Here is a 14,612-nt window from a genome sequence, read left to right on the forward strand (position 1 = left end):
TTCATTGTTCAAAACATTCAGATGCAAATCGGATAGAGAACACATCCTGGAGCCTCCCAATAATGGAAACAGTCACCACTCACAACAGTCACTCACCGCAGGCCTGGTTCTTGGTAGTGCTTCTCATTAATAAGAGCTACAGAAAGACTAGTGTTTGCTTAAGAACAAAATACAGTCCTGAAGTTTAAAACTTAAAACAAGATGGGGAAAAAAATCTAATCCTAGGTAAAGTGAAATGTCATTTGAAAATTAATTGCTATTACCAGTAATTAACAAAGAATATTACAATGTTCCGATATCCGTACCTGTTAAATTATGTATCTGAAGCTAGAAACAATTTAACAAAGATTTTAATATACCCATATAGAGAATAACAAAAACATTATACCTCAATAAGGCTGGAGAACAAAAAATTTTAAAATAACAAAAAAAAATTAACAATGTTTACTTCTGGATGTTGATTTATTACGTTGTCTTCTGAAGCCAAATGATAAACATTATAGAAGACACAACTTTTAGTTCACTTTGCCCAAACAGACGAAACTCGAAAAATAACATACATTAGAAGATACTACACAAATATGAAAGCTAGGGAAGTATATAAAGAAAATCAAAAGACAAACTGGATGGGTAACAGAATATTTCATTTTGTGTATAACGTATGTTATAGTGAAATATGGAATACGACTCTGTTAAAATAATGATTTAAGGGGCGCCTGGGTGGCTTGGTCGGTTAAGCGTCCGACTTCGGCTCAGGTCATGATCTCACGGTCCGTGAGTTCGAGCCCCGCGTCGGGCTCTGTGCTGACAGCTCAGAGCCTGGAGCCTGTTTCAGATTCTGTGTCTCCCTCTCTCTCTCTGTCCCTCCCCCGTTCATGCTCTGTCTCTCTCTGTCTCAAAAATAAATAAACGTTAAAAAAAATTTAAAAAAATAAAAAAAAATAATAAAAAAATAATAATGATTTAATAAGGACTGGTACTGGACAGGGTCCAGGGTTAGTAATTTTACTAGCTGGTGGATATACTAATTTAAGTTCCTACTGTGACAAAGATTGGAGAATTCTATTATCATCTTTCTCAAGAATTCTAGTATGATGTGTTTGTTTCCTACAGAAGCTCCTATTACCAGGAGGTAACTATCAACACAAGGGTGAGTTTAAAATACCCTAAAGAGGGGCGCCTGGGTGGCGCAGTCGGTTAAGCGTCCGACTTCAGCCAGGTCACGATCTCGCGGTCCGTGAGTTCGAGCCCCGCATCAGGCTCTGGGCTGATGGCTCAGAGCCTGGAGCCTGTTTCCGATTCTGTGTCTCCCTCTCTCTCTCTGCCCCTCCCCCGTTCATGCTCTGTCTCTCTCTGTCCCAAAAATAAATAAACGTTGAAAAAAAAAAAATTTAAAATACCCTAAAGAGAAGTGACAGAAGAGGTAAGCAGAGCACTTTCCTTCTGAGTGTTCAAAATGATGACTATGAACTTGATAAAAGCGTGACTTTTATCAAGAAATGGGAGAGGAGACATGAACAGGAGTCATTTCTCCCCCAGCTCCCGGTACCTTTTCTCCTGGTCCGTCCCCCCACCCCCCACCCGCCCTTAGGTGCCTCTGTTGCCTTCTGTTCCTAGTGCTCTCAGGTCCCTCTTCTTCTAAAAGAAAGATCAACTAAGCCTTTACCATTTTAGTATGGACTACTCTGAACTCACCACACCCCAAATTACTGTTTAATAGACTATTTCTGGTCAAGACGAAAGTGTCCATATAAATAAAGACAAATGACAGGGTCTAATTCACTGGGAAAAAATATTCTAAAAATGTTTAAACTATTGTTTTGAGATGCAGAAACTTAAAGCTACACACTTCATTATTTTAGAGACCGTTGTGATTTCCGTGTACTTCATGGGTTTAATATGCTATCTACCCTCCCCTCTCAGAGGATCTAAAATTTAGCAAGACCTATAGAAGAACAATGCTTTAAGGAGGAATTTCAGCAACTAGTAACATGCATTTAGTGGCTACTGTTTTGCACCCCAACCCGGTAAGAGCTAGGTGTCTGATTACTCCGCCTATTAGCAATATTCCGCTAAACTGCCAGAGCAGACCAAGTACAACTAACTGTTGCCAAAAATACACCGCACCAAGTGTTTTTTTTTTCTACTTATTTAATGTTTACTACTTTCATTATTAGCACTAATATTTCATATTAGCAAATATTTACATGTGCTGACCTTTAGTGTATTGAGATAAAATGTAGAGCTAGGTTTTTAATTTAAATATTTTATATAAAATAAAAATGACTGATTCCTATTCCCTGCATTGTCTAAAACTGCAGAGCAGAAGTGGTAAACTTAGGAAAGGCTGGGCTCAAAAATTTGTATGTGAAAATAAGTAACGTAAGATTGATACGATTTCAGTGCTCGTAGATGGCGGTTCATTCATTTGGGACACCATTCATGGCAAACACCTGCACTTGAGTCCTGTCTTTGTTTACTCTGTCAGGATTTTTAAGGAATTAAAAGCAATTTTAATATCTAAGTCTAACAATTATGATGGTAAAGGTATTTTTTTTTTTTTTTTTTGCCACAAGTTACAATGCTGCCCTCCACAAATTACTGTTTAAGAGGGACTGCCCTTTTTTGTCTTGTGTAACATTTTCTACAATACCATCGATGTCCAAACTGACCTTTACCCTCTCCTCCCCAAATCATAGAAGTAATCTTCTGTATCATATTTAGTAAAACATCACTATTAGACAGGTATTTAAAAATACTTCTCCAGGGCACCTGGGTGGCTCAGTCAAGCGTCCAACTTTGGCTTAGGTCATGATCTCATGATTCATGAGTTCGAGCCCCGTGTCAGCCACTATGTGGACAGCTCAGAGCCTGGAGCCTGCTTGAGATTCTGTGTCTCCCTCACTCTCTGCCCTCCCCTGCTCGTGCTGTGTGTGTCTCTCTCTCTCAAAAATAAATAAACGTTAAAAGAAAAAAAATTTAAATGCTTTTCCTACTATAGTTATCTGTCCCGCCTGGCTATGAAGAAAATCTAATATTCTTAGAGCCCCAAGTTTAATCTTCTTCCGCTTTTCTGAAAGTCCTTCTTACCTCTAACCTTTAGAGGTTACCCTTAGAAGTAACCATTCCCTTGGTTACCAATGGAAAAAAGATCCCGTCATTTGAAAGTATGTGTCTAAACCACTGTTTCTCAAGCGCAGGTCTGTGAATCCGAGTTCATGAACAACACAGCCGTCCGTGCTCCTAGAGTCTAAAAGTCCTCCTCGAGAATTTTTAAATCATGCTTTCATTTTAGTGATAATCTGGAAGAGATTACCCACATTGTTCAAATAATCACCTTGTACTGCCTTGGGATTTATTGCCCACATATGCAGTTTATGATCGTACTGGCACCAAGCAGTACCTCTGTAATTGTCAAGAGGCTCATAAGAAAAGAACGGAGGTTGGCTAAATACGTAAACAATGCATTCTTGCTAAGTGACAACTGGGTACACTGTGTGAAGGAAGCTTTTGTGGTGAACCTGCAGATAACTGGGTCCTCATACAGCACACAGTAGCAGAGGCAAGCCAAGCTCAACGGTCCTTTACTCGTGGTGCAAGCAGGGAGTTGGTTTTAGCAAATATACATCATCTGGCACATTAATGTTGTTAATTTGAACATTATTGGTTTTTGAGTTATACTTGTGCTTGTGGTTGTATATGAGTTAATAAGGATAAAGCATCTTAATTGGGTTTTATGTTTCTATCTTTAAAAAAAAAAAAACACTCTAACAAAAATAATTGGAATCAGCACTAGGGAATCTACAGGAATTTTCTTCCTCTAAAGGAGTTCCATATATTATTTAAAGTTCAGAATCACTGATCTGATTGATTCATTTTGAATACACTGTGCTCTTTGTTGAAATGAGTCTTGTCCTTTAAAAGTCCAAACTGGGGGCGCCTGGGTGGCGCGGTCGGTCGAGTGTCCGACTTCAGCCAGGTCACGATCTCGCGGTCCAGGAGTTCGAGCCCCGCGTCGGGCTCTGGGCTGATGGCTCAGAGCCTGGAGCCTGTTTCCGCTTCTGTGTCTCCCTCTCTCTCTGCCCCTCCCCCGTTCATGCTCTGTCTCTCTCTGTCCCAAAAAAAATAAACGTTGGAAAAAAAAAAAAAAAAAAAAAAGTCCAAACTGTTTTCACTAGTAAAATTAAGTGAAATCAGCTGAAACCTTCATATCACTATAACACATGCCCTAAAAAGGATCTAGGTGACTGAGGCAAAGTTCAAAGGAAAAACACAAGCTAACGACGCACTTTAGGATGGCAAGACAAAGTCTTATTACATGGAAAAGAATCAGAGAAGAAAGGAATGCCATCCTCCCCTCTCTCAAATTTTGTTTTGTCATGGATACTGGGTTGAAAATGCAATGTGTAAATGGATTTTATACCTTCTTGCCCCTTGTAGATCAGAGGACACATGAAGTGACATGAATTAGAAACTTTGTGTTAAAGTCAATGTTAAACTGGTTACATATAGGATAGAACAATGAGAATGCATTATAATTTTTTTAAAACCTTGTTTCTCTTTCCTCTTACTTTGTATTCTGGTATAAATAGATTTACTGATATGAAAGTGTGCGCTAGTGTTAGCTATGTTGTGTTTTCCTTTTAAAAACTAATTTTCATTTACGTTAAAATGGTTCTGAGGCAAAAACAGGGGTTTTGCAAACTGGCTCCTTCCCCATTTTGCAATGAGGTAGCAGGAGAGCAAAACCTAAGGATGAACACAGTGTTCCTTCCCCTTTAACGCTGAAGCCTGATACCCCCAATTATTTGTCCTTCTTTTATATCTTTCTAATTTTTTCAAAATGTTTGTGAAACAAGGTAGGGTATCAAGAATTAACATTATTCATTCTCAAGAGAAAAACACCACTCACCCATTGGCCAATTGTCATACACATGCTTCGCAATGTCAGAAGCAGAATCATTAGGAGAAAACAGGAACTCTTTTGTTTTCCCGCTTACCAAGATGAGGCGCAAATTTATCTGAAAGAAGACAATGATTCTTTTAATATAAATCTTGAAATTTGTAAAGTAAAAATATGACTCTAGGCTTTTCATTTCAATCACATTCTAAAGTATTACTAAATGCCATTTTCTGGGTTTTACTTATTTAAATTCTATAAAGCCTTTCTTTTTTTAAAGAATGGGAATTTCGCATATGACTTTATTTCCATTATTTTATTTATTATATATGGGGGCAGATATATTTGCCTTAATAAATGAACAAAGGAAAACCAAAATTCATCATACTTTTATATTTAATTGCTCTAACAATGTTCAGAATTGGACTTTTATATGTTATCACTATTACTGTAATATACATACTACCCATTGAAAAACAAAAGTGTTGACCTTGCAGATCACATCACTAAATGGGAAAAAAATTTAGTTGATAATCTACTTCTTAGAAAAAATGAGGAGGGAACAATAAATTATACATAGCATTTTAGCCTATAAAAATCACTCAAGTCTAAACAAACTAACCAGAAACAATAAAGACTTTACAGTGGTTACACGAGGAATCAATAATAGTAGCTGTATCAATCCCAAACGCAATCACTTATTTGGGGACAGTAAAGGAGGAGCTATGTGTGACAAAGGCCATAAATTCACGCTCAGTGAATAAACTAAGGTAAATAAACAAAGGAATTAAAGTTTTTGAGATCCAATGAATTTACATCTCCAAATAAATATATTTGTTTATACCTTTTGTAACACATTTCTAAATGTTCATTTTTTAAAATATTTTTTCGCTATCCCGAATTAATTTGATGTTATTTTTAAAAACTATGGTATCACTCATTTCTCTGTTACGGAAATGCAGGTGGGGTTTTCTGTACCTCTGGGACTGTTAAAGAGAGCAAATAAGACCTTCCCCAAAGTTGGGCCTACTCCAGAGCAGAGTCCTGGGACCGGCCCAGCTGCTTTATATATAAAGAACAGAGAACGTCATTGTACTGGTTTGACTGTACCCAGTCCCAGGTTAGCCAAGCTCTCTTCTTCAGTTACCAATGCTTTTTCCTATAAAAAAAAAAAAAAGAAAAAAGAAAAAATACCAGAACATCTTGAAGATGGCCACGTCTACAATGAATAAGTTGGCTCCTAACACAGTACTATCATTAAAGATACCAGGTCACTGATTTACTATCTCTCACCACCATGGCCAATGCCACTTCCCAGTGCCTCAGCACTTTGAAAAAGTATTGAAAGTTATAAAATAACTCCTCTAGAAAAATGCTCTGCACAAACAATTCCTCATTCACTGGGATGTGGCTGGATCCCATATTAGATGGGGTAGATACAATATTAGAAATTGTATTCTAACTGTATGTGCATTGTATCTCCATAAAAAAGTTTTTTAGAAGATCAGAGAAAAATCTGTATTCCGGGTGAAAAGCTCTTTCTATACGTTCAGTAAGAATTTCTTGCCGCCTTTCCTAACCAGAATGGAATTAGACCAAAGAGCCTAATATAGGAAGAAATCTGATGAAATCACACCGCAGCAAACAAGTAAATTCTTTAAGTTCCATCTGAATAATTCCATAATAGTTTGTAAGGACGATTACATTTTAAGAAAGCACCACATATTTATTTCCTATAACAAATCAGTAATGAGTGATTCTTAAGGCAAGAAACCCAACAAGCCTACAATACGAATTTTAGTTGCCAGAGATGCCCTACTCATAGCAATCTCTTTATATGTGAATATTGATAAATATACACTATACTCTGAAATTATATGGAGACTTTCAATGGCTTCCCACTTCTACAATAGTATACGAGCCCTTCAGTCATTAATGCCCAAGAAATCATGCCCCTCATAATGGCTCAGTCACATGTGTTTAACCAGAAAGATAATTAAATTCAAGCCTCCTAAAGATTATGTAAATGATATGAATCTACCTTTTCTCAGAATCATCTTTTTAAGTTCAAAATTAATTTCTACTGGGCTTTTATCCAAACTATAATATCTAAAAATAACGAAGAAAAAAGGGAAAAAAGACTCCTTAGGATCTGTAAAGACAACGCCAAAGTGTACTTCAGATTTTCCCTAATATCCATCAATATGGAAACAGGAAAATAAATGACAGTACATCCTTACTATGGAAATCTGCACAGTCGTTAAACAACATGAGATATAGATCTATATGATTTGACCAGGAAAGGTGTCCATAATAGATTAAACAAAATAACATACACACACCCCCGCATAAATACATAACACTAAATGGGTTCATGCGGCAAAGTTCTCAGCATTTCTTTTTTTTTTTTTTTTTTTTAATTTTTTATTTTTCAACGTTTCTATTTATTTTGGGACAGAGAGAGACAGAGCATGAACGGAGGAGGGGCAGAGAGAGAGGGAGACACAGAATCGGAAACAGGCTCCAGGCTCTGAGCCATCAGCCCAGAGCCCGACGCGGGACTCGAACTCACGGACCGCGAGATCGTGACCCGGCTGAAGTCAGACGCTTAACCGACTGCGCCACCCAGGCGCCCCTCAGCATTTCTTTTTTTAAAACTGATACCAATCACTGTCACCAGCAAACTGATGTTTCCCTTTTGCTTCATAATCAATGGTCTAAAGAATCTGTGTGCATCTAAGTTTTCAGAATGTTAGAAACTTTTGGCCTCCAGCTGTATTTGTCACAGGTTAAAAAAATTTTTTTTTCATGTTTATGGGTTGACATAAACTTTTCAGTTTGACACAGGCCTACTAAGCCCTACTGGTTATTCACACTGGCCTGCTTCATGCCCTTAAGATACCTGCCTGCTCCCAGAAAACAGTTCAGTTTGTAACTCATGGTAGAGTTTCAAAGTGGCTTTGGGCTACAAAATCAGAACAAAAAGCAAGGTAAGATTTCAAAATCTACCTCAGAGAGAACCTAATCCCCTCTGTGGGTAGGGAAGAAAGAGAATATGAAAAACTCTAAGTCTGTATAAATACATAAATCTAGAACTTATCAAATCTGAGAGTTAAAACTATCTCAAACTGACAATAACAGTTAAAGACCGCTTCAGGAATGAAGTTTATGTCCCAAATTAAAAATAACAGCAATAAACTCACAAAATTCAGTTGCCGAGTAAAGGAACACGTTGCCCAACACACTTCCAGTGCCCGGTACAATGCCTGGCATACAGTATGCGTTATTTGTTTACCAATAGTTCAGTTTCTTCAGTTTCGATATCCAAGTGGAAATATACTGGAAAAGTCAAGCACTAGGATTCAAATCCAGGCCTCAGCGTTCTGGGCATTTTATCAAATGGCCAGTGTGGGATGGAGAATAAGAATGGATAATAATCATTTCTTGGTAGTCCTATGGACATACGGATACTTCCAACATGTGACCACCTCTGTGCTCAATTTGTCAGGCTCTGGATCGTCACTGTGAGCAACGTGCCACAGTTTACACAAATGCTGTCAGTTAGTAAGGCATTTCCAAAAATAAAATTAATTCTGATCTACCATATTCAACATGTATATTGTTCCCAATTTTCAAAAGAGGCTGAAGATTGGGTTACTGACGCGGAAGTCAATGGATGAGTCTAGATCTGTTCTTAGGCTTATTTCTCTATGTGATGACCTTGCTTCTAGACTAGAAGCTTCCATCTGCCTCAGTATACAGCCAAGTGTATCTTAGGACCGTAACACCAATGGAGGAAAACAGCAAATCCCATAGCCTCTTTTTAGGAAAAGTCTTGAAAGCAATCACCCAGATAAACATCTGGATACACAGGTGGGTCAGTAGTTAGCTACTTCTATCATAGTAAAAATTTTCTCAAGCTTATTCAGATAAATAATGTTAATTATAGCTACTCTCAGTAAATGCAGGGCATTCCTATAAATGTGAGCTAGTTTCCTTTAAAAGATTATGTTCCAGGGGTGTCTCGGTCGGTTAAGCGTCCGACTTCGGCTCAGGTCATGATCTCACAGCTTGTGGGTTGGAGGCCTGCATCAGGTTCTGTGCTGACAGCTCAGAGCCTGGAGCCTGCTTCGGATTCTATGCCTCTGTCTCTCTCTCTGACCCTCCCTGGCTCATGCTCGCTCTCACTCTCTCAAAAAAAAAAAAAAAAAAAAAAAAAAGATTAAAAAAATTTTAATTTTTTAAAATGTTTATTTATTTTTGACAGAGAGACAGAGAGAGGGAGAGAGAGAGAGAGATCGAGCATGAGTGGGGGAGGGACAGAGAGAGAGGGAGATACAGTATCTGAAACAGGCTCCAGGCTCTGACTGTCAGCACAGAGCCCAATGAGGGGCTCAAACTCACAAACTGTGAGATCATGACCTGAGCTGAAATCGGACGCTCAACCGACTGGGCCACAGAGGCACTCCTAAAAAAAATTTTTAAAGATTATGTTCCAGTTAAATATTTATTAATGAAAGATCGTTTTACTTCTTTGAAAAGCTAAGTCAGTACCTCAAAAGAACTTTTGCTTGTGAAGCAGTAGGATTCTTGGCTCATCAACCATGGATTAAAAACAACTCTTGGGGTGCATGGGTGGCTCAGTTGGTTAAATGTCCAACTTCAGCTCAGGTCATGATCTCATGGTTTATGGGTTCAAGCCCCGTGTTGGACTCTGTGCTGACAGCTGGGAGCCTGGGGCCTGCTTTGGATTCTGTGTCTCCCTCTCTCTCTGCCCCTCTCCTGCTTGTGCTCAGTCTCTCTCTCAAAAATAAAATAAACATTAAAATTTAAAAAAAAACACCTCTTATTTACAGCTTAAAATGTGATATACCACATGTACATACTTGTCTAAAAATTAAACTGTTAATGAGGACTCTGAATGACTTCATGAGATGGAGTTATTATGTCATACAATCCCCAAGGATGGTGTTTAGATATCCAAAAGAGTGATACATTTCATAATTATTTTTGAGGCAAAACAAATCAAAACAAGACTATTAGTGAGGTAGCTACCACAATCATTTTCTTTAAGGCCGGTGGAAATGATAAGGATTCTTCTATGTATGTAATTTCAAGTTAAAAAAAAGTTTTTAGTCAAATTGTCATTCCTATTTGTCAGATTACAGCAATTTGGAGAAATCGCATCTAGAACTTAATTCACACAACAATTTGTATTCAATTGGTCAGGATGAAAAAAACTTAGAGGAAGTAAACAGGGAGAATGGAAGATGGAATTAATTGGAATGGTCTTTAGAAATAAGACAGACAACTATGGAGATAGACCATGTCCTTTAAGAGAGATAGGGCTGTTTTCTACCAAGAGATCAAGAGGTTCACCAGAAAAGGAGTTCCCGGCTTCTCCTCTGAGTCTCGGAAGAATAAAATGAGTACCGGGGTACTGCACGTTCAAGTGAGGAACCTTAGCCCTTGTAGTGATCATTCCTGCCCTTTTTGCTCAAGGGCAAGCAAGTGGCCAGTGGAGAGATGTTAGACTTTCTTTGCAAATCAGTTTTTTTTTTTCCCCGAAGCTCTCAATTTATCTCAAGGGGATTATACTGAGTAGATAAAGCCAACCGCAAAAGGTTACAGACTGTGCGATTCCATTAACATAATATTCCTGAAATGACAAAACTATGGAATGGAGAACGGATTAGCGGGAGCCAGGTTTTAGGAAGAGAAGGGGGAGGGGTGGCTGTGTCTATAAAAGGGAAGCACAAGGGATGCTTGTGATGGAACTGTTCTGTGTCTTACCGCAGTGAGTGGTCACATGAATCTGCACATGTGATAAAACTGCACAGAACTAAACGCAAACGCACACACACAAATGAGTGCACGTAGAGCTGGAGAAATCTGAATAAAGTCTGTGGATTTTATCAGAGTCCATTTTTGCTGTGATAACCGTCCTACAGTTATGTGAGATGCTACCATCAGGGAAAACCAGGTGAAGGGGATATGGGATTCCTCTGTACCATTTCTTACATGGGCATGCACACCTATAATTATCTCAAAATAAGATTTTTTGGGGGGTGGGTGATGGGTATTGAGGAGGGCACCTTTTAGGACGAGCACTGGGTGTTGTATGGAAACCAATTTGACAATAAACTTCATATATTGAAAAAAACAAAACAAAACAAAAAATAAATAAAGAACATTTAACCAAAAAAAAAAAAAGATTTTTTTTAAAGTAAGCACTCAGGGGCACCTTGGGTGGCTCAGTCGGTTGAGCGTCCGACTTCGGCTCAGGTCATGATCTCACAGTTCATGGGTTAGAGCCCCACGTCAGGCTCTGTGCTGACTGCTCAGAGCCTGGAGCCTGTTTCGGATTCTCTCTCTCTCTCTCTCTCTCTCTCTCTCCCTCTCTGCCCCTAACCCACTCATAATTCTGTTTCTGTCTCTCTCAAAAATAAACATTAAAAAAGTTTTTTTTAAACTAAGCACTCAGCTTGCTAAGAATGTATATGGTATTATATGTCTGTCTTTACTTATTTGCATTTGAAGACAAATTAATGCTTTTTAAAAATTAATACTGTATTAAAATAGCTACTTGATATAGAAAAAAGTATATAAGTCTATCAGTGACTTATTTTAAGACAATGTATAAATTTTAAAATAGATAAGCATATCTTCTTTTTCCTAGAGTTATGGATTTATAAATGGTATATTCTGGATTTCTGTTAAACATTACAGAAAAATGGAATGAGGAAGAAATGTGTTTTTTTTTTTTACATAGAACTGATTTAAAACAAATTATTCACACAACTGCAGTGCTAAATTATGGTAATCATATTTCATAAACTTGCTTTTAGTTGTTCATTTCTTCAAATATTTTCTGAAACAGACAGTGTGCTTGGTGTCTGTATTACAAAAGACTTATTATGAAAGCCTTTGAGGATTTCATAACCTTGAAACTATGAGAGACATCATTGTGGGGGAGAGGGGTAGCTGGGATGTAAAATTTAAGTGCTCATAAATATTAGCTGAATTAATTTTAAAAACAAAAAGGAGAACCTGGAACCTGACATTCCAGAGTTGGGTCTTTTTTTTTTTTTTTTTTTTTGGTACAGTGAATAAAGGAGCAGAAATGCTAACACCTGCCATTTATTGTGTGGCTTTAATTGTATTTTGGGTACTGCACTTAGTTACTAGTCACCCAGCCCATTTCTGAAGCAGTTCTTCCTACTCCCAGTTTAGAGTTGTGGGAATGCATTTAGAGACTTTAATAAGCGGGTAAACTGAGATTTGAACCGGGGTGTGCTAACAGCCCAGTATTTGATGTTCACCACTTGGGTCAAGTGAACCAGGTGGTCGTGGCAAATTCCTTATCAAGGTCTCCACATTGGTCATCATCTTAACTACTCTTGCCCTCCCTATGCTCGGACCACAGGTAACTTTTTCCAGCTCCTCAAAACTGCCAAGTTCTTACTTGCTTAAGGCCCTTGTGTGTAGAACGCTGGGTGCCCTATGCTCCCCACCCCAAGCCCCACACACTCTGGCTTCAATGTGTTTAAGGCGGGACGGCATAAATAAATCCTCCTGAGCAATGACACAAAATTTTTGAAGAAAACAGTAGAAAAAAAATTCAAAATAGAATTAGAGAAGCCAAGAAAGCGTTCCTATTCCCCACTGGAATGAAGCAGAAGTCCTATTTGTGGAGAAGTTAAGGCATCCAAGGAAAGAGATTTTTACCTCTAAGAAAACACACCTAAATTCTTGTCTATGAATTTACTTGTATTGTGGGGTCATAAACTAAGGTACATTGAGATCTGCTAAATGACTTGAAACTATGGGATCTTTTTCTACACTCTTTTTAGCACTCAGCATGATGTCGACTCTAATACACACGGAATATAAAATCTTTATAGGTAACAACACTTACCTGCCCTGAACCATAGGCAAAGGGGAGGCTAGAGAGTTCTCCAGTTTAAGTTCCAAAGTAAACTTTCATGACATCTCATTTTAGTTGGCATGTGATTTTCCAGAACACTTAACTCATTTCAAAATGTAGGTGGAGAACGACATTCCAAAGCAACACTTCATGCTTTTTAAATTATATGAACCTATTTATTATTTTTTGAGCACTGAACACAAGAAACCGTTGGGCTATACAAATGAATTAATAATAATATTAAATTAGCGTATTTGCTTTCTAGAAAATGTCGACTGATTTTTTTGTTTTTTTTTTACTCATCAGTGAAGAAACAAAAGCACAGTTCAGAATCAAATAATGTAGCTCAAAATTTATATGACATTTAGTGCCTGGCACACAGTCAGTGTCTAATTAGCCATTATCACAAATTATCTATCATTGTCATCATCAAAACCATTGTTAGTTTAGTAGATCACAGTATACTAACTATACAATGCTCTTTCTTTAAATACTTTATAAAGTACAAAACAAGTCTGGGAAACCTTGGTAAAATTAAAACTCCATGAGAAGACTGAACAACATATTTTCTCGAGAGAGCCTTCCAAATTATTCTTAGAATTATAATCTTTCAAGTTCCAAATCCTGTAAACTTAGAAAACATGTTGGTTCTGAAAATGAATTATGGCTCTGGTTCACACTAAAACCTGACAGTAGGATACAAGCTAGCTGCTTTAACGAGATTTCAACATGCAAGTGTAGCGGTCTAATTTCCTATACATACTATGGACTAAATAGCGAATTTGAATTTAACCAAAGCAGTCTCTCTGGGACACTGGATTTGTATCTAGGGAAACCTTTGTTTTGAGAAAGACTTTCAGGCCTTAGGACTCAATTAAGAACAACAGTTCAGTACAACTGTTTCTGTCAACCAAGCACCGAAGATATTAAATTATAGATAGGAGAAACGGAACTGGCAAAGGCAAAGCGATAAAGAGGACATTGGGGAAGGGAGAGAGTAGCTTTTCCTGTATTTATAATATTATAAATGATCTATTACGTATTTCAGGAGGATGACAACTTCCTTTTCTCTGCCCATCTCCCATGAGTGGAAATCTGACGGTTTATGTTTTTTGGCTAATGGCCTGAAATCATGGGGAAGGAAATTAGAATTTACTGAGTATCAACTATGCACCAGAAGTTTTCCTCACATGTAGTATCTCATTTGAGTGGTTCTAGCACACATCCTATTTTGGTGTCTCCTAATAGTACTCTCTCTTCTCTCTAATCACCTAGCTGCTCTGATAAAACCAGGTATGACGCAGGATGAATCTTTTAGATCTCCACACTTACTCATTTGTCTTGGCTGTGCCATTGCTTGAGCCTTGGCCATATTCCCCTTGAGGTGAGCATCTGCCTTTCTGCTGGGGTAGCAATTTCCCTTGCTGCTTCTATGCTATTATCAAATTCTCAGCACTACTCTAAATACTATGCCTTTCACAATATTCCTCAATCATTCAACTTTTACAGAATTCTTCTGGTTCACAGAATGCACAAGGGAAAAGAGGCCCCGAGAGGCCGGCCAAGTAGTGGTGAGGCCAAACAGAACCCAGATTTCCTCTCTCCAGGGTCAGGGTTTGTTCCAGCATATCCTTCAGTGTCTCCCCAACTCTCTCTCAACCTCCTCCTACAGCTTTCTCAACATTGGACTTCTTGTCTTATTCATACAGCCACTCCAGAAGGGCTTGCTTCTCTTAGGATTCACACAACTTGTAAGACAAAATATTCCTTAATCTGCTACATAGT

At 38.0% G+C, this 14,612-nt stretch overlaps 1 protein-coding gene across 1 annotated transcript in view; it reads right to left on the minus strand.

Moving 5' to 3' along the window:
* UBL3 (ubiquitin like 3) overlaps positions 1 to 14,612 on the minus strand; it is a 69,157-nt gene that overhangs the window by 8,293 nt on the left and 46,252 nt on the right. Inside the window, exon 2 of the mRNA XM_045467551.1 lies at positions 4,913 to 5,021. Coding sequence (XP_045323507.1) covers positions 4,913 to 5,021 — 109 coding nt within the window. The remainder of the gene's footprint in view (positions 1 to 4,912; positions 5,022 to 14,612) is intronic.

The sequence above is a fragment of the Leopardus geoffroyi genome, chromosome A1 (genome assembly GCF_018350155.1).
Source record: "Leopardus geoffroyi isolate Oge1 chromosome A1, O.geoffroyi_Oge1_pat1.0, whole genome shotgun sequence".
Taxonomy (NCBI): Eukaryota; Metazoa; Chordata; class Mammalia; order Carnivora; family Felidae; genus Leopardus; species Leopardus geoffroyi.